Genomic DNA, 20560 nt, shown 5'->3' on the forward strand with positions numbered 1-20560 from the left:
TGAAAGTAAAGCCTGAAACCATAAAATCCTAAAAGAAAGCAAGGGGTTAAGATTCTTGACACTGGTATTAGAAATGATTTTTTGGATTTGACACCAAGAGCAAAGGAAAAATCACAAGTGGGAGTACATGAAACTAAAAAGCTTCTGTTCAGCACAGGCAACCAACAAAATGGAAAGGCAATCTATCCAACGGTAGAAAATAGAAAATATTTAAAAATCACACATCTGATAAAGGTTAACAAACAAAGTATATAACAAATTCATACAACTCAACAGCAGGAAAAAAAATCTCATTAAAAAAAGAGCAGGGGAATTTTTTCCAAAGAAGAAATACAAATGATCAAAAGGTACACATAAAGCTGCTCAACATTACTCATCAACAGGGAAATGCAAATCAAAACCAAAATGAGATACCACCTCACACCTGTTAGAATAGCTATTAACAGATAAAAGATAACAAATGCTAGAGAGGATATGGATAAAATAAAAATACTTCATTGCTAAAAAATGCTAGTTATCTGAGCTTTCTAGTGAGTCCTGATCTTTTTGCTGGTGGAGGGTCTTGCCTCAATATTAACAGCTGCTGACTAATCAGGGTGGTGCTTGCTGAAGGTTGGGATGGCTGGCTGTGACAATTTCTAAAATAAGGCAAAAATAAAGTTTGCTTCATCAATTGACTCTTCCTCTCATGAAGGCAGAATTTCTCTGCAGTATGTGATGCTTTTTGACAGGCTTTTACCCACAGTAGAATTTTTTTTTTTTCCAAAATTAGAGTCAATCTATTCAACCCTCTGCTGCTGTGTCCAGTTTATGTAATATTTTAAATTCTTCGTATTTGTTTCAACAATATTTACACCATCTTCACCAGGAGTAGATCCCATTTCAAGGGATCTTAAGAAACCACTTTTTTTTAAATATATGAAATTTATTGTCAAATTGGTTTCCATACAACACCCAGTGCTCATCCCAAAAGATGCCCTCTTCAATACCCATCACCCACCCTCCCCTCCCTCCCACCCCTCATCAGCCCTCAGCTTGTTCTCAGTTTTTAAGAGTCTCTTATGGGGGCGCCTGGGTGGCTCAGTCAGTTAAGCGGCTGACTTTGGCTCATGTCATGATCTTGCGGTCTGTGAGTTCAAGCCCCATGTCGGGCTCTGTGCTGACAGCTCAGAGCCTGAAGCCTGTTTCAGATTCTGTGTCTCCCTCTCTCTGACCCTCCCCTGTTCATGCTCTGTCTCTGTCTCAAAAATAAATAGACGTTAAAAAAAATTTTTTTTTTAAGTCTCTTATGCTTTGGCTCTCTCCCACTCTAACCTCTCTTTTTTTTTTTTCTTTCCCCTCCCTCACGGGTTCCTGTTAAGTTTCTCAGGAGCCACATAAGAGTGAAAACATATGGTATCTGTCTTTCTCTGTATGGCTTATTTCACTTAGCATCACACTCTCCAGTTCCGTCTACATTGCTACAATGGGCCATATTTCATTCTTTCTCATTGCCACATAGTACTCCATTGTGTATATAAACCACAATTTCTTATCCATTCATCAGTTGATGGACATTTAGGCTCTTTCCATAATTTGGCTATTGTTGAGAGTGCTGCTATAAACAATGGGGTACAAGTGCCCCTATGCATCAGTACTCCTGTATCTCTTGGGTAAATTCCTAGCAGTGCTACTGCTGGGTCATAGAACAAGCAATCCTAAAATTCATATGGAACCATAAAAGGCCCCGAATAGCCAAAGTAATTTTGAAGAAGAAGACCAAAGCAGGAGGCATCACAATCCCAGACTTTAGCCTCTACTACAAAACTGTCATCATCAAGACAGCATGGTATTGGCACAGAAACAGACACATAGACCAATGGAACAGAATAGAAACCCCAGAACTAGACCCACAAAAGTATGGCCAACTTATGTTTGACAAAGCAGGAACGAATATCCAATGGAAAAAAGACAGTCTCTTTAACAAATAGTGCTGAGAGAACCGGACAGCAACATGCAGAAGGTTGAAACTAGACCACTTTCTCACACCATTCACAAAAATAAACTCAAAATAAACTGAAAAGGACCTGAATGTGAGACGAAACCATCAAAACCCTAGAGGAGAAAACAGGAAAAGACCTCTCTGACCTCAGCCATAGCAATTTCTTACTTGACATATCCCTGAAGGCAAGGGAATTAAAAGCAAAAATGAACTATTGGGACCTCATGAAGACACTTTTTTTTTTTAACGTTTATTTACTTTTGAAAGAGGAGAGAGACAGAGCACGAGCAGGAGATAGGCAGAGAGAGGGGGAGACACAGAATCTGAAGCAGGCTCCAGGCTCTGAGCTGTCAGAACAGAGCCAGACGCAGGACTCAAACTCACAAACGGCGAGACCATGACCTGAGCCAAAGTCAGAGGCCCAACTGACTGAGCCACCCAGGTGCCCCTCAAGAAATCACTTTCTCTGTTCATCCATAAACAGCAACTCTTAATCTGTTCAGGTTTTTCGTGGGATTGCAGCAATTCATATCTTCAGGTTTCACTTCTAATTCTAGTTCTCTTGTTATTTTCACATCTGCAGTAATTTTCTTCACTGAAGTCTTGAACCCCTCACAGTCATCCATGAGGGTTGGAATCAACTTCTTCCAAACTCTTGTTGATACTGATATTTTGACTTCTTCCCATAAATCACAAATGTTCTTAATGGCATCTAGAATGGTGAATCCTTCCCAGAAGGTTTTGTTTACTTTGCCCAGACCATCAGAGGTATCACGGTCTGTGACAGCTATAGCTTTACAAAATGCATTTCTTAAATATTAAGACTTTAAAGTCAAAATTACTCCTTGTTCCATGGGCTGCAGAATGAATGTTGTGGTAGCAGGCATGAAAATGACATTAATCTCATTTTACATCTTCATCAGAGATCTTGGGTTACCGGTGCACTGTCAATGAGCAGTAATATTTTGAAAGGAATCTTTATTTCTAAGTTGTAGATCTCAAGAGTGGGCATAAAAGATTCAGCAAAATATGTTGTAAGCAGATGTGCTGTCTTCCAGGCTTGATTCTTCCGTTTACAGAGCACAGGCAGAGTAGATTTAACATAATTCTTAAGGGCCCTAGGATTTTCAGAATCGTCTATGAGCACTGGCTTCAACTTAAGGTCACCAGCTGCATTAGCCCCTAATGAGAGAGTCATCCTGTCTTTTAAAGCTTTGAAGACAGGTATTGAGTTTTCCTCTCTAGCTAACAAAGTCCTAGGTGGCATCTTCTTCCAATAGAAGGCTGCTTCATCTACACTGAAAATCTGTTGTTTGGTGTAGTCATGTTCATTAATGATCTTAGCTAGACCTTCTGGATAACTTGCTTCAGCTTCAACATCAGCACTTACTTCATCTTGCACTTTCAAGTTATGAAGACAGCATCTTTCCTTAGACCTCATAAACCAATCTTTGTAGCTTCAAACTTGTCTTCTGCATCTTCTTCACCTCTCTCAGCCATCGTAGAATTGAAGAGAGTTAGGACCTTGCTCTGGATTAGGTTTTGGCTTAAGGGGATATTGTGGCTGGTTTGATCTTCAATCCAGACCACTCAAATTTTCTCCATTTCAGCAATAAGGCTGTTCTACTTTCTTATTCTTATGTTCACTGGAGTAGGACTTTTATTTCCTTCAAGAACCTTTCCTTTGCATTCACAACTTGGCAGTTTGGTGTAAGAGGCCTAGCTTTTGGCCTACCTCAGCTTTCAACATTGCTTCTGCACTAAGTTTGATCATTTATAGCTCTTAATTTAAAGTGAGAGATGTGTGACACTTCCTTTCACCTGAACACTTAGAGGTCATTGTGGGGTTATTAGTTGTCCTAATTTCAATATTGTTATGCCTCACAGAATAGGGAGACCAATGGAGAGGAAAGAAAAGGAGGGGGGTGGCCTGTTGGTGGAGTAGTCAGAACACAAAAAAACATTACTCAATTAATGTTTGTTTCACCCCAAAACAATTACAATAGTAACATCAAAGATCACCAATTCTAGATCACCATAATAAAGATAGTAATAATTAAAAAGTTTAAAATATTGTGAGAATTACCAAAATGCAACAGAGACATGAGGTGAGCAAATGCAGTTGGAAAAATGGTGTTGATAGACTCGCTGGATGCAGTGTTGCCACAAACATTCAATTTGTAAAAAATGAAACATGTGCAAAGCATAGTGAAGTGAAATGCAATAAAACAAGGCGTGTCTGTGTTCAACATTGTCTTAAAAGCTCTTGTCAGATCAATGAAGCAAGAAAATGGGATAAAATCAACTAAATTAGAAAGAAAAATAGAACTTTTTCTATTTGGAGATGGCATAATCTTCTATAGCAACCCTAAGGGCTCCACTAAAACATTATTAGAATTAAAAAATGAGTTCCATAAACTTGCAGTATTTACAATAAATGAAATGAAATCAATTATATTTCCATAAACTTGCAGTGAATTGTTCCAAAAAAACAATTATATTTACAATAACATCAAAAAAATGAAATATCTAGGAATAAATTTTAAAAGATGCACAAAATTCTGAAACAGAAAATATTGTTGAAAGAAATTAAAGAACATCTAATGGAATGAAATTTTGTAGATTCTTGTGATTAGAAGTCTTGATATTATTAAGATAGCAATGTTCCCTAATGTGAGCTACATAATCAATTAATCTCTATCAGAATCACAAGTAGCTTTTTTTTTGTAGAAACTGATGAAGTGACCCTAAAATTTATGTGGAAACTCAAGGCATCCAAAGTATACAAAACAATCTTGGAACAAAATAAAGTTGGAGAACTCACTCTTCTCCCTTTCTAAACCTCTACAAACTAAAGACACCAGTACTTAGGAAAGATAGACATATATGAATGGAACAGAATGAGAATCCAGAAATACACCCTTACATTTATGGCCAATTGATTTTCAACAAGGGTGCCAAGACAATTCAATGAAAAAAACAAAAAACAAAAAACAATCTCTTCAGCAAATGATGCTGTACATCCACATGCACAAGAATAAAGTTGGACCCCTACCTCACAGAATATACAAAAATTAACTTGGAAGGGATCAAAGATCCAAATGTAAGACCTAAAACGTTAATACTATGGATAAAATCAGAGGTATAAATCATTGTGACCTAGGATTAAGAAATGGTTTCTTAGATATGACACCTACAGCATAAACTAAAATAACAACAAATATAGATAAATTGGAGTACATAAAAAATTTTAAACTTTTGTACTTCAACGGACATCAAGAAAGTGGAAAGACAACCTATACAATGAGATAAAAATATGTGCATATATTATAATGGGACTTAATCCAAAATGTGTATGTGGGATCCAAGGAATTTAACAAAAATCCCCTACCCCTGGACAAGCAAAGCAAGACTAACTCCATTTTGTGCTACACCCACCATCTCATGTATAACCCCCACATGACCTACTTATTGCTTAAGACACTCCCCCACCCTAGTCAAGCCACTGAGCACACCCTTACTGGAAACCGGCTCATATAGGAATGTGGAACCCTTAACCACCAAAGAATGTAAGCCCTGCCTTTTGCCCGCCAAACTTGCATGCCAATTCTGACCAGAGTGATAGGCTAGTTCAAACAGTTACTATAGGGTAAATTGTAATGCAATTGGCCACCTGCGTGTGGACTGACATGACTATGCAACGTTCTGTGTGTGTTACAATCTCATTGGCCACTGGCCCCTATAAAACTGCTACGCCTCTTAACCTAGGGGTCCACGTCCCTGCTCCACTGTGTCGGGTATACTTGGAAGCTCGAGCTTGCAAATAAACCCTCGTGCATTTGCATTGGTATCTGCTCCTTGGTGGTCTCTTGGATTCGAAATCGGGGGCATTACATGTAAAATAATTCATAATTCAGCAATAAAAAGACAAATAACATAGGTAAAAATCGGCAAAGGATTTGATGACAGTGTTCTTCAAAAAACATATATAAGTGGCCAAAACACATGAAAAGTTGTTCATTAAAATTAGTCATTAGGGACATGTAAAAAACACAATGAGATATGTCTTCAAACCCACTAGGGTACCTGTAATTAAAAAGACAAACAAATAACAAGTGTTTGCAAGAATACTGAGAAATTAGAACTCTCATACATTGCCAGTGTTCATGTAAAATGTGCTAGCCACTTTGTAAAACATTTTGCTGTTCTTCAAAATTTTAATCATAAAAATTTAAATAAACAGCTAAACTAAAAAAAATCGCAATTTGCATTTTTTCTCTCTTTTGCTACCATCTTTTCTTCCTTTCTCTTTATCTCAGCTCTAACTTCATAATCTGATTATTTGGAATGCCATCTATTTAAAACTCACTCTTATATTCTGTAGTAAATGTTTTTCCAAAACACATCTTTCTCTTACCATGATTGATGTTCATCTCTTGCATTTATGTTGTCATTGCTTATTTATTTCTTTTTCTTTTTTTATCTCTTACTTATTTCTTATTTTATTTTAATGTACCTGAATGAGAGTAAACTTAAATATTTGCCTCAAAACAATGTAATGAATTCTGTAATACCTTAAATGTGTTTATAAGCACTTAGAATCATCCTCCTAAATTTTGAGCTAGAAGCACGGGTTTGTGCATTTATTTTGTAAGTTTAATTCTGATACAACCTGAGGAAAATACAGAGAATAATGAGACTTTATTCAGGGCCAGAAAGAAAAAATTTGACTCCATATATATTTATTCTAAGTTTGTCAGAATCACAGAACTAGAGATAGATGGTTCTCCAAACCTCAATTTAAAAATTTTTGTCTGATCTTTATGCAGAACAAACTGTTATGTCCACCATAACACGTCTTTCAACATAGAAGAGAAAGAAGGCATCTAATCATTGTCAATTGATTCTGAACCTAAAGAATTAAGTGTATTTAAAAAGATCAAGGGCCACATAGGAATGTGCGTAACAATTACACAGTTTATGATACTGGTATCAACTGGGATTTCTTGTATGCCTGAGATTCCTTTTTGGTTTTAGTTGAGAATAAAATTCTAAATATTTCAGTTGAAACCAATTAAAAAAAAATCAGTATGGGTGATGTTTACACCATTAAATAAAGAAAAATGAACCTGAAATTGAAGTTGGTTCTTGTCTCAAACCAGGTTAATGTTTCTTTCATTTTAGATTTTAGAGATAAAAAGAGAAATCTCTTCCATCTGTCACATGCGTGAGTATTTATACAATCTTGACTATGGCTTCTCGTAATCGTCAGTCCATGATACAATGGATGCAAACACCAGGGATAATACCCAATTGTCCACCTGGATTGGAATATCTGACTCAGGTATGGTAATGTGCTTCTGGTTGGAATGGCAAGAATATGAATTTGATAGTTTCAAAATACAATGTGTGTTATAGGAAAGCATTTTGACTGCAGATTGAAGTATTTTACCTGTAACATTAAGATTTTTACATTTAATTTAAAATTTTGATTGAAGTAGTAAATTTACATTGTAGACATTATAACATTGCCATTTACAAATGTATTTTCTGAAAAGTCCATTTAAAAATGAATACTTGCTTTTTAAAGTAGGAAATTGGATTTTGAGAATGTAAGTAAAAACTGGCTTCAGGAATCTTCAGTTCGTCTCTCTACTTAGGTATGGGAAGCCCGATATGCAATCGTGAAATGTGCACTATTACTAGGAAGATTGTCTCCAGTTCTCTACCAGATTTAATGACACTTAATTACTATCTTGTTTATTCAATCAATTCTGATTTAATTTCCTGTAATGCTGTCTCTGAATAATTAAGTTTGGCATTTCACATGACTAATCACTGGCCTCATCTCAGTTTTCGATACTTTAAAAGCTAAAGAGTATGTATGTTCCTTCTTAAAAAGGTTATTTACGTTTTCAGTGCTTAAGTATAAACTTGTCGCAAACAATGATATCAATCTAAGAAGATTCAATTTTGAATGTAAGTAAAGGGTAAAAACTACGTTAAATTTTTTATTCTAAATTACAGTATAGATATTTCTCTGAATTAAAAAAATATTTCTAATAAGTCTTTAAAAAATTTTGTGAACCTACTTTACAGACTGATAGTTTTTCATTTCCCTTTTCTTTTTTTTTATGTTTTTATTTTAATTCCAGTCAGTTAACATACAGTGTTGTATTACTGTACAATACAGTGATTCAACACTTCCATAAAACACCTGGTGCTCATCACAGGTACACTCCTTAGTACCCAACACCTATTTAACCCACCCCCCTTCATTTCCTTTTCCTGTGGTAAAAAAAAAAAAAAAAAAAAGTTAAAACTTCACATTTAAATTAATTGACAAATGTTTCTCCTTAAGAAAGCCTTAACTATGGCAAATCTTCTTAATATTTCTATCCTAATAAATTGAAAGTTATGTCCATTTCTTAAAAAAAAATTTAATGTTTATTTATTTTTGAGAGAGAGATAGACAGAGCACGAGCAGAGGAAGGCAGAGAGAGAGGGAGACACTGAATACTAAGCAGGCTTCAGGCTCTAAGCTGTCAGCACAGAGCCCATTGCAGGGCTAGAACTCACAAACAATGAGATCATGACCCAAGCCAAAGTCGGATGCCCAACCAACCGAGCCACCCAGGAGCCCCTATAATTCCACTTCTTAGGAATTAGGGGGTATGTCTCCATGTATTTCATACTTATTAAGCTCATTTAGTGGGGGTATATTTCATAAGCAATGCTCCCTTACATGCAAAGGAGCAGATCTTATCAATCTCCCAATTTCTCTCTGAAATTCCTCAGCTACCAGATCTTCTGGTTTAAAGATGGTTTAAAAACCTAGTAAGTGTGTATGTGGGGACACAGCAACAACTCATAAAGTGGTGCCATGTAGGATCTGAGTATTGCCTAAGTTGTTTTTTTTTTTAATTTTTTAAATATAAACCATGGTAATAAGTGAAGAACAGTTGAAACCTAAAGATGCTATTCACTGTATAAGACCAAATCGTCTCATGGTATGACCCATTGTTTTTTGTTTTTGTTTTAATTTTTTTATTAGAGAGAGAGACAGAGAGAGAGAGAGAGAGAGAGAGAGAGAGAGAGAGGTCGAGCATGGGGGAGGGGCAGAAAGAGAGGGAAAGAGAGAATCCCAAGCAGGCTCCACACTCTTGGTTCGTGAGCTCCTGACCTCAACTGAAATCAAGAGTCATGCTTAACTGACTGAGCCACTCAGGTGCCCCCGTGTGACCGGTCTTATAACACACCAGAGGGTCCTGCCTCCTTTTTAAAAAAATTTTTTTAACGTTTATTTATTTTTGAGACAGAGAGAGACAGAGCATGAACGGGGGAGGGTCAGAGAGAGAGACACAGAATCCGAAACAGGCTCCAGGCTCTGTTTCAGCACAGAGCCCGAGGTGGGGCTCGAACTTACGGACCGCGAAATCATGACCTGAGCCGAAGTCAGCCGCTTAACTGACTGAGCCACCCAGGCGCCCCTCCTGCCTCCTTTGAAATAACATTCACACTGCACAGATGATTGCATTTAGACTCTTTCCTGGTTCACATTTTCTTTTCTGCTTTTTGTTTTCACATCTCCACAGCCACACTGCCTCCCATGTTTTCAGATTTCTCATGCTCCAGAATTCAGATCATTTTGGTATTTTGTATCTGTCTACACATTTCTGCAGACAGCGCTGCAAGCCCTTTATTGATTGAGAATGTTTTCAGAGAAATGCAGTTAAGCTCTGGTAGTGAGGTATCCCTTGCACACTCCCAGGCTCCTTCCAATGTTCCAGATGAGAAGCTGGAAAACACAACAGTAAAAACTAGAAAGGAATCTAAATCTTTGAGGCTAAGAGCCGCCACTTAGAAGATGACCTTGACCCTATCATCATTGTATTCATTACACAAAATATTTAAACTCCTCATGTGCATGTAACACCTGCTTCTGCTTCCATTGTTTCAAGCTCATTTATCTTTTTGTCTTTGTGGTAGTTGTGTTTGATACTACAAACTAAAAAGGTGCTTTTATCAACAAGATTTCTCAAAACATTTACAGAACTAGCTTTGAGGAAATCTAGATTTTTCCCGGCATCAGCATTTGGATTAGTAATTGTATTTTCTCACTGTGATGTTGGTCTGTGTAAATAACCAACTAGTGACTCTTGGGTTCATTATTTTTTTTAGTATAACTGACACACAATATTATATTAATTTCATATCTGTAACTTAGTGATTTGACAGGTTTGTACTTTGTGCTATTTTTACAAGTATAGCTAACATCTGTCCCATTACACCCAACACTAATACAATATCATTGTATTCCTTACACTGTGCTTTTTATTCCCATGACTTATTCATTCCATAACTGGAAACCTATATCTCCCACTCCCTTTCACCTTTTTTGCCCAACTCCCTACACCCCACTCCCCTCGGGCAACCATTAGTTTTTTCTCTATATTTATAGGTCTGATTTCTGCTTTCATTTGTTTTTTGTTTTGTTTTGTTTTTTAGATTCCACTTATGAGTGGAATCATATAAATTTGTCTTTCTCAGTCTGACTTATTTCACTTAGCATAAATCTTCTAGGTCCATCCATGTTGTCTCAAATAGCACCATTTCATCCTTTTTGATGGCTGTGTAATATTCCATTGTGTATATATACTACATTTTTCTTATCCATTCATCTATTGATGGACATTTAGGTTGCTTCCATATCTTGGCTATTGTAAACAATGCTGCAGTAAGTATAAGGGTACATATATATTGTTTTATTTTTAGTCTCTGTGTGACCCACCAGTGGCAGAGAGTTCCAGTCCCTCTTTTCTTTTTTGCTTTTGTCTATTTGTAGAATTGCCAGATATAATACAAGACACTGAGTTACATTTGAATTTCAGATAAATATTTTCTAGGTTAATGTTTCATGCATTATTTGGCATATAGTTATGGTAATAATTATTCATTATTTAGCTGAAATTCAAGTTTAACTGAGCATTCTGGTGCTTTTGCTTTGTTTTATTTTGTTTTACTAAATCTAGCAACCCTATCAATTTGGTCACAGAATTTCACTTATAGCATGTAAAGTCTTCTAGTCTTCACTATCTTTCACATGGAACAGACGACCTTTTTTCCCACATCTTCTACTTCCCTAAAGAGAGCATTGAGGAACGTTACCTGCTTGCATGATGGGTTTGGGTTTCTATTTAAGACATCTTTATAATTATATTTAACTCATAATTGTGCTTTGGATAAATGTCTGACTGTACTTGTAATTGTTTAATACTTAACAAAAACATTTTTAGAGTATACTGTATATGGATGGCAGAAAAAAAAAAAACCTACCTCACATTTAGACTAGTATATAACATTTGACAGAAAATAGAGAGATGTCAATAATAGGTCAATTACTTTAAATGTCCTAAATATAGGTATTAACGTATATGTTTATTGGTAGATACTTTAAGTTTAATTTAATTACTTCATACTACCTATCTTTATTTTCTACTCTATTAGATAAATCAGTTACTAGTGTGTCAACGTTTCGATCTTCTGGAAGGTATGTACCAAACACACAGATATATTCACTCTTGAATGTATAACTTGTGCTGTAGATCAGCCACTCCCTATACATTAAAATGCTTCATGTGACTGGGCAAAAATAAACCTTGAAGTATGGTGAGAATATACAGAAGTCCATAGTCAATGATAGATAAATACAATAGTAGTCTTCTCATGGAAAAGGACAAAGGTATTGGCTCCAGATCACTCCTAAAAATTCTAGTCTGCACTTTTAGTCCTGCTAAACAGTAGGTCTATTTCCTAAAAGAGTCTTCCCATCCTAAATTCCTCAAATACAGGTATTTCAGAGAAGCAGTGATTGCAGATCCTTCAGGAATTCTGCTAGGAGAAGCAGAATCCAGGTAAGTTTCTGGGCAGTTCAATTCTACTCCCAAGCCAGAGAAATTGTTCTTTAGAATGCAACTGTTTACCTCTATCTCCTCAACTTAGTACAAGTATTTGTTTCATGTATATGAGGCTATGATACATGTAAATAAAATTAAATCAGTGTTTAGTTAAAAAAAAATTATCACCATTGTGACTCTGTGTATACACGTTAGAGAATCTAAGACTAAAATAGACATTTATGGTTTGGTTTTATTCACAAAAACTTTTCAATTTTGGCATTCAAAAATTAATGTTTTCTTTGTTTTTTTTTCCTGCTGCCCTGCACTAAATGACTCATTTTATGAATGACCATTTATTCCAGAATCCCCACTGAATACCTATAATGAACAAGACACAATGGTAGCCATTTGAGAAAATCAAAGAGTCAGACCTGGGCTTTCCCTGAAATGTGGGTGAATACACTTAAATAAAATACATAGTATGGAGCCATAAAATTAATGAGAGAAGGAAAAACCAATTGTGAGAATTTATAGGACAGAAAAAGCCACAGTTATACTTTATAGTACTTATAATACTTAACAATTTAAGTAGTCACAGAAATAGCAAAAATATTGAGAAAAATCTAACCATCTATGTTATAGGGAACTAATTTTCCAAACTACTTATTCTCAAAGTGTGGTTGCCAGACCACCAGCATCAGCATCATCTGGGAACATGTTGGAAATCCAGTTCCCAAGTTTCATCACAGACCTACTAAATCACAAAATCTAGAGGTGGGGTTCCACTACCTGTGTTTTAGCAAGCCCTCCAGATGGTTCTGATGCAGGCTAAAAATTGCTCTAAATGATACATTCATATAATTTAACATTGTGCATTTATTTAAAAGAATGAGACAGGTCTACAGAATTGTCAGGAATAGCTCCAAGATATATTGCTAAGTATCAAATATAATTACAAAGTAGTGCATATAATAATGTGTGTGTGTGTGCGTTTAAATTTTTTTTAATTTTAAAATTTAAAAATTTTTAAAATTCGTGCCATGCCTATGTAATTCCTACTCATAAGAAGAAATTAAATTTAAAAGGCAGTCAAAATACTTTTTCATCAATACTGAATCAGGATTTATCTTTGAATATTAAATAAAAATGAATATCTTTTAAATGTTTTTGTAATATGAAAACAATTATGTTCATAGGCCACCAAAATCATTAAAAAATGAGGAAATTCTGTAAATACCTGTTTCCAAGGTTAACATTAAAATGAAATGCTAAATGTATATTAGTGTAACATATACTTATTAAACATACTCATTCAAGAACATCTGAAATTTTAATAAAAGGTAGGAAAAAATATCATCCTTGTACAACTACTGATATATTTCCTTTGAAGGCTTTTAAAAAATATTCCTTTGATGAATTTTTTAAATCACTTTTAATCATTGTCTATGCAATTTTTTTAGAGTTATTCACTTAATGGGTTTTTTTTTTGGTTTTATTTATCTTAAAACCCAACTTTTTTTTTTTAGATTTCAAGGTTTTATTTAAATTCTACTTAACATCACTTGCATGTAACAGCCAGTGCTCATCACAACTAGTGACCTCCATAATACCCATCACCCATTTAGCCCATCCCCCCACCCACTTGCCTCCATCAACCCTCAATTTGTTCTCTATCGTTAAGAGTTTCTTATGGCTTGCTTCCCTCTTTCTTTTTGTTGCCCTTTCCCTTATGTTCATCTGCTTTGTTTCTTAAATTGTAATACGAGTGAAATCATATGGTATTTGTCTTTATCTGAGTCACTTATTTCACTTAGCATAAGAAACTCTAGCTCCATCCGTGTCATTGAAAATGGCAAGATTTCATTCTTTTTGATGGCTGAGTGATATTCCATTGTATATACACACATCTTGTTTATTCATTCATCAGTTGATAGACACTTAGGCTTTTCCCATAGTTTGGCTATTGTTGTTAATGCTGCCATAAGCATTGGGGTGCATGTGCCCCTTCAAATCAGTATTTCGTACCCTTTAGGTAAATGCCCAGGAGTGCAATTGCTGGGTCATAGGTCGTTCTATTTTTAACTTTTTCAGGACCCTCCATACTTAAAACCCAACATTTTTAAAAGCAACACAATAATCCTCAAAGGGGATACTATTATTGCCTCTTGTTGGGTATTTACTTTGTTTCTTTGTTTCCATTTTACTTTTCTAAGTAGGGCAGAAGTGAACATTTGGTATAGAAATCACTTAAACAAATTTAGGACTGTTTTTTCTGTATGATCACAGAAGTAAAATTATTAGGACAAAAGATAACATTTCCATTTGCTTGCAAAAGAGATGAATTTAATTATTATCTTATGTGGATAATATATAAAAGTGCTTACTGTCTCCAGTTTAGCATCAGTAAAATATTTTTTCTTGGGTTCTACTATCCAGATTAAAGACTGAATGTCTTTTTCATATCCTCAGGAAGAAAAAGATGAAGAGGAATAACATTTAACATAATTCAAAACATAATAGTAACATGACAGTAAATAGAGTTAATTTCTCAGAAATTCAAAAATGATTTTTAAAAAAAAGCTATTATGGAATTTTAGCAGTGAAAGGGACCAGAGAGTAGCTATATCTGTTTTAGTTTTTGTAAGGCAAAAATAAGACACCGATGAAGATAAGTGACTTAGAGTCAAGTAATTTATTACCAAACCTAAGTTGCATATTTGAAGGTAATTTAATAGGCAATTTACATGTCTCCCATCACTAATAAAACACCACATTGTTTCATTCTTTAGTTCTCGGTTGTTTTGCAACTAGTAAAAAATATGAAGTCATGAACAATCAAGGACACAGAATTTATTATGCAGAAGAAAGAAGTAATTGTTTTCTCCGATATCTCTGTGGACCTTCAAGACCTTTTACCATGACAATTTATGATAATGTAGGCCGTGATGTCATTACTATGCATAGAACTCTAAGAAGTAGCTGTTGCTGGAGAAACTGCTATGTACAAAAGGTCAGTAAATATTGTTTCTACATGATTGAGAATGTATCTGAATTCTTTCAAAAAAGCCTCAACACTGAGCAGTATGTTACAACATTGGGTTTGGCTACACAAAATTTTCCAGAATGAAATATGTTAGAGAATTATGTATTTGTATCACATACCTGTAACAGAGTGAGAATAATACACAATACTGTAAATATTTTTCAGGCAATGGAGATCACAAGATCTTTAGGTTTATCCAAGTTTTCTATTCTAAAATAGTGTGGTTTTTATTTGAATTTTTCTGCATGTACTTCTCAGCCTTTGAATGGAGTGTCAATGAATTAGGGGCTGTGAAGTCTCATTCCATTTTCAGCTGTGTTTCTCAGACTGGTCCCTTGAGCTTTCACTGAGTGGGATCCCTTTCTTTCCTTTCTTGTTAGTGGTATCTGGATTCCTAGGATCTCAGGAATAGCTTGTTGTTGTCACTTGTCTCACTACATCCACTTGTATTTTGAGATGTGGAGCTATAATTTTTGCATCTACTTTTGATAAAGAATTTGATAGTGGTTTTGTTTGTTTAGCTATCATACTTGTCCTGTCCTTTTCTGTGAGAGTTTTGAGAAGATTCACAAGCTACATCACCACTGCCACCTTCTTGACTTAGCAGTCTGAGGAATACTTATACATGGAGAGAGAGAGAGAGAGAGAGAAAGGAAGGAAGGAAGGAAGGAAGGAAGGAAGGAAGGGAGGGAGGAAGAAGGAAGGAAGGAAGAAAAAAAGAGAGAGAAAGAGAAAAAATTATATTCTAGAGAAACAATGCCTCTCAAACTCTCGTTTCTTTTTTTTTTTTTTCAAACTCTCGTTTCTTAGGCCACCTGTATTCTTCTTCAGAAAGAACTAGTATTACAAGTTTAACTATTCTACCAGCATTATTCTATGAATATTTGTGTATTATGCACATATGTATGCCATACATGTGTCTTTTTAACAAAATTGGCAGATATTCTTCTCTAATTTTTTAATACAAAACAATGTAACTTGAAGATTACATCAGTATGTATAGAGCTTCCTCCGCACTTAAAAATGCTTGGATAATAACCCATCATGTAGATGGTACACCATAATTTATACAACCAATCTCTGAACTGGGCTTTACTTTAAAAAATTTTTTTAATGTTTATTTATTTTTTGAGAGAGAGACAGAGCACGAGTGGGGGAGGAGCAGAGAGAGAGAGAGGGAGACACAGAATCTGAAACAGGCTCCAGGCTCCGAGCTGTCAGCACAGAACTCAACACAGGGCTGGAACTCACCAACCATGAGATCACGACCTAAGGTGCTTAAACAACTGAGCCACCCAGGCGCCCTGAACTGGGTGTTAAATCACAATCAACTTAAAGTGCTTTAGTGAATTCAAATTTACATTTGCATAGAGGGACAAAAGTCCTTCACATATTGGTAATAGAACAGTTGTCGGTGCGACTGGGGTTTAAGACATGTCTCATGAGCATGGCAATTTAAAAAGTGATCTTCATAAACACCTAAAAAATGTTATTATCCCCCTTTTGCAAATGGAAAACGAGTTACAGAGAGTTTAGGGACATGTCCACATTTCATGTAGTAAATGAACAGCAGCATCAGGTCTCAATTGGGGGGGTTTAATATCTACATCCTAGTTTTTTTTCACTTCCACGTCCATTCCCAAACATAGGGCATGCTTTAAACACAGAAAGTTCTGTTCACCTATACAAAACACTAATAGGTAGCATATAACTAATTTGCTGCTTACAAATCAAAATAAATCTCATTTGACCAATACTACATTTCTCAATCTTTTGTAGCTAAAAGTTGAAGCTCCTCCTGGTGAAAAAATTGGATATGTGTATCAATGCTTTCACCCATTTTTGCCAAAGTTTAAAATAAAAAATGAGAATAAGGAGGATGTAATGAAAATTAGAGGGCCATGTATGCTTTCCAGCTGTGTCACGGATCTAGATTTTAATGTGAGTATTATAAGATAATCATGTTCAAATTAGTTGTTTGACTATTTTCTAATATATTAATAAATCTGATTAAAATAAGGTAAAAATGTTATCATGATGTTATAACTATTTGACTATTTTTTAAAATTAGTTTCTAACACATAGTTTCCTTGCTTCATTGAGGCTTACACACTTGTGATTATAAGCCATCTTTTTTTTTAGTTTTCTTTTAATTTTTTTTAACATTTATTCACTTTTGAGAGATAGAGAGAGAGAGAAAGAGAGAGTTCAAGTAGGGGAAGGGCAGAGAGAGAGGGAGACACAGAATCTGAAGCAGGCTCCAGGCTCTGAGCTGTCAGCACAGAGCCCGACGTGGGACTTGAACTCATGGACTGTGAGATCACAACCTGAGCCAAAGTCAGATGCTCAACCGACTGAGCCACCCAGGTGCCCATAGGGCATCTTTTTAAGCTGTATTTCAAGTATGTAGTAATTAAACAACAAGTATGGTATTTAATATTTCAAGGAGTAGTGAAAGAGAAAATTAAGCTTTATTGCAATGAACAATGACATAAATTGGGCATTAATTATAAATTTTAAATAATATAATAATATAATAAATAAGTTATATATAAATGTTATATAAATATTCGTGTTAATTTTTATAAAATTCTGAAACTCTTATGATACAATTTTGTTAAATTTTTATGTGTTTATGTGTTTACTGATACATTTCTCAGATTATGGCCAACATTCAGATAATAATTTGGGAGGTTAACTACTAAAAATACTAAATATAGTTAACAAAACTAAGCAACCGGCTAACTACACTTAGTTAAATCTGGTTTCCTAAGCAACATTCCTAAGCAATATTCCTAAGAATACTGTTGGTTTGATAAAATATTTGATTAGAAAAAAGTATTTGGTCTTCTATTAAGGACATGTTTGTTTGTTTATTTAATCTGAAATCATGTCTCCATTTTTTTTTCCTTCTCTAGAATTATGTTAATTCAGTTTAGTAATTACTGATCTGATTGGCACCTGCATGTACTGATTAAGTAAAACATATTTAAGCAAATGAATTATGACAATAACATGGTTAGTTTCAAAAATGAATAAAATGAACACACAGGATTCTACTCTTTTGTATTTCCAGTTGAAAACCCATGGAACAGAGTGGCCTATGCATAAAACTCTAGAAGCCAAAGCTACAGTGGTTCATTATTAATGACATAAAAAAATAAAATGCTTTCCGTGTGTTGTTTATATCTTACACGATATAATAAATCCTACTTTATTCAGATATCTTCTGAGCCTTCTCTAAGGTTTTGTATAAAATACTTCCTCTTTCTTCTAAGCGTGAAACAAAGTGATTTTATAGCTGGCACTCTTTGGGTAAACTCTAAGAATGAGCAAGAAAGGGAAGTACAATTCTGTGAAAAAGTCATGTTGTGAATGAATGTGGGCAGCCCTTTCAATACTTTTGGTTATGAAGAGTAGGAAAGAGATAAAGGAGTAATGAGTTACAGGACCAGGGACTATGGTAAGGGAAGTAAGCCATTCATCTTGGGTACAATATTTAAGAAAGCACCAAAAAAACTGAATAATTCAGGCAAATGATAACTTGAATGTAATCCTTTTTAAAATCAATCTTTTTAAAAATTAAAATCATAATGCATATCCATTATGAACAAATTTATAAACAAAAATTTAAGACAGAAACTGACTATGCACTTGTGTGAATTATCTCACTGCTTTACCCTAATCCTATTCCTGGCTGAATGGGGCACAAGGTGGATAGGAAGGTATTTTTGAAAGGTATATCCTCAGCATGTTTTGGTTTTAAAGGAAAGGCTCCAAATGGGAGGGAAAGTGTGGAGAAACAGTAGATGTTAAATATTTGATGAATTCTGCTCTTACTTGGTATGGGACCTAGTGCACATATAGGAAATAAGCCTCAAATGGGAGCAGAAATAGCTTATTCATCATATTCACCATAACAGGAAGGAAGTAGGGAGTGTTGGTATAGATACAATACTGTCTGTGTCCATTTGTATGTAGATATTTCTCTCTCTCTCTCTCTCTCTCTCTCTCTATATATATATATATATATACACACACATACATATATATTAATGTAAATGTATTTTCCTTGTGACTTTCTTAAAAACATATTCTTTTCTTTACCTTACTTTGTTGTAAAAATATATATAGGAGGGGCACCTGCGCGGCTCAGTCAGTTGAATGTCTGGCTCATGATTTTGGCTCAAGTCATGATCCCAGTGTCATGGGATTGTACCCCACATCAGGCTCCTCACTGAGCATGGAGGCTGCTTAAGATTCCCTTTCCCTTGGGGCATGTGGGTGGCTCAGTCAGTTGAGCATCCGACTTTGGCCCAGGTCATGATCTCACAGTTTGTGGGTTCGAGCCCTGCATCAGACTCTGTGCTGATGGCTCAGAGCCTGGAGCCTGCTTCGGATTCTGTGTCTCCCTCTCTCTCTGCCCCTCCCCCACTAGCACTCTGTCTCTGTCTCTGTCTCTGTCTCAAAAATAAACATTAAAAAAAAAATTATCTTTCTCTCTGCTCTACTCCCCCACATGTGCACACTATCTCTTTTTAAAATAAAAAAATACAGTATATGATATATATAACTTACAAAATATGTGTTAATTGACTATTCATGTTATTAGAGAAGATGACGTTCTAGGAATTAGTAAGTTCCTGTCAACTAGTTTCCATTTTCTTTGCAATGTAAAATATAAGATATTAGGCTAAGGATGAGGGAGAGTGGCATTGCCAGTTAGTTACGAAAACACTGGAGAAATTTTGACAAGATTACACAAAACTCTTCCATATCTTTCTTTTCCCAAATTCCTTAACGTTACTTACAAGGCTATGTATGATCTATCTCTTCATACCTCTCTTTTCTCATTTTCTGCAACTAGCCCCATTCTTCACTTTGCTCCAGCCCCTCCCAACTCAGGGCCTTTTCACATGTTGCTGACTCTCTCACTACTACCCTGATCACTAATTCCTATTGATCCTCTAAGTCTCAACTTAAATGGTGCTTTGCCTAAGAGGCTTCCTGTAAAATCACCCCCCCCCCAATTCTTTAAGCCTGCCTATTATCTCCCAACTGTATTCCATTACATCAGCCTACCTTTTCCTCCATGGCATTCATTACCAGACAAGTAGTAGGAGTTATCACAGATAAATTTATTTTCTTATATAAATATTGTCTTATATGAATATCTCTTATATTGAGAAATAAATATTAGTTGGTATGAGAAGTGATGCTCTAGGGAATTTAGGTAAGTACGGAGAAAAGGGGATGAGAAAGGGTAGCGGGATTCAGAAAATTAAGATCTCAATAAAGAGCTAACTGTGTAAAACAGATGAAAAACTAGTGGTTTTCATTTAAAGTTAAACTGATTCTCAAGTCAAATTTAAGCAATTATATTTATTAAGCATATATATTGATATAATTTATATGTAATATAAAGTTATCACATATAAAACACCATATGTATCATATACAGCTGACCTTTGAACAACACAGGTTTAAAATGCACAGGTCCACTTATATGCAGATTTTTGCCAATAAATATATGTACAGTAGCGTAAGGATATTTTCTCTTCCTTATGATTTTCTTAATAACATTTTCTTTTTTCTAGCTTATTTTACTGTAAGAATACAGTATATAATACATATAAC

General features: G+C 35.1%; 1 protein-coding gene and 1 long non-coding RNA gene across 3 annotated transcripts in view; one reads left to right on the forward strand and one right to left on the reverse strand.

The window, feature by feature from the left end:
- LOC128315282 (uncharacterized) overlaps positions 1 to 20560 on the reverse strand; it is a 66382-nt gene that overhangs the window by 31727 nt on the left and 14095 nt on the right. The gene's annotated exons all lie outside the window — the stretch shown is intronic.
- Positions 1 to 20560, forward strand: part of LOC106975187 (phospholipid scramblase 2-like) — a 33284-nt gene that overhangs the window by 6123 nt on the left and 6601 nt on the right. Inside the window, exons 2-5 of the mRNA XM_053221329.1 lie at positions 7166 to 7325; positions 11489 to 11531; positions 14670 to 14890; positions 16703 to 16864. Coding sequence (XP_053077304.1) covers positions 7233 to 7325; positions 11489 to 11531; positions 14670 to 14890; positions 16703 to 16864 — 519 coding nt within the window. The 5' untranslated portion in view covers positions 7166 to 7232. The remainder of the gene's footprint in view (positions 1 to 7165; positions 7326 to 11488; positions 11532 to 14669; positions 14891 to 16702; positions 16865 to 20560) is intronic.

The sequence above is a fragment of the Acinonyx jubatus genome, chromosome C2 (genome assembly GCF_027475565.1).
Source record: "Acinonyx jubatus isolate Ajub_Pintada_27869175 chromosome C2, VMU_Ajub_asm_v1.0, whole genome shotgun sequence".
In the NCBI taxonomy this organism is placed as follows: Eukaryota; Metazoa; Chordata; class Mammalia; order Carnivora; family Felidae; genus Acinonyx; species Acinonyx jubatus.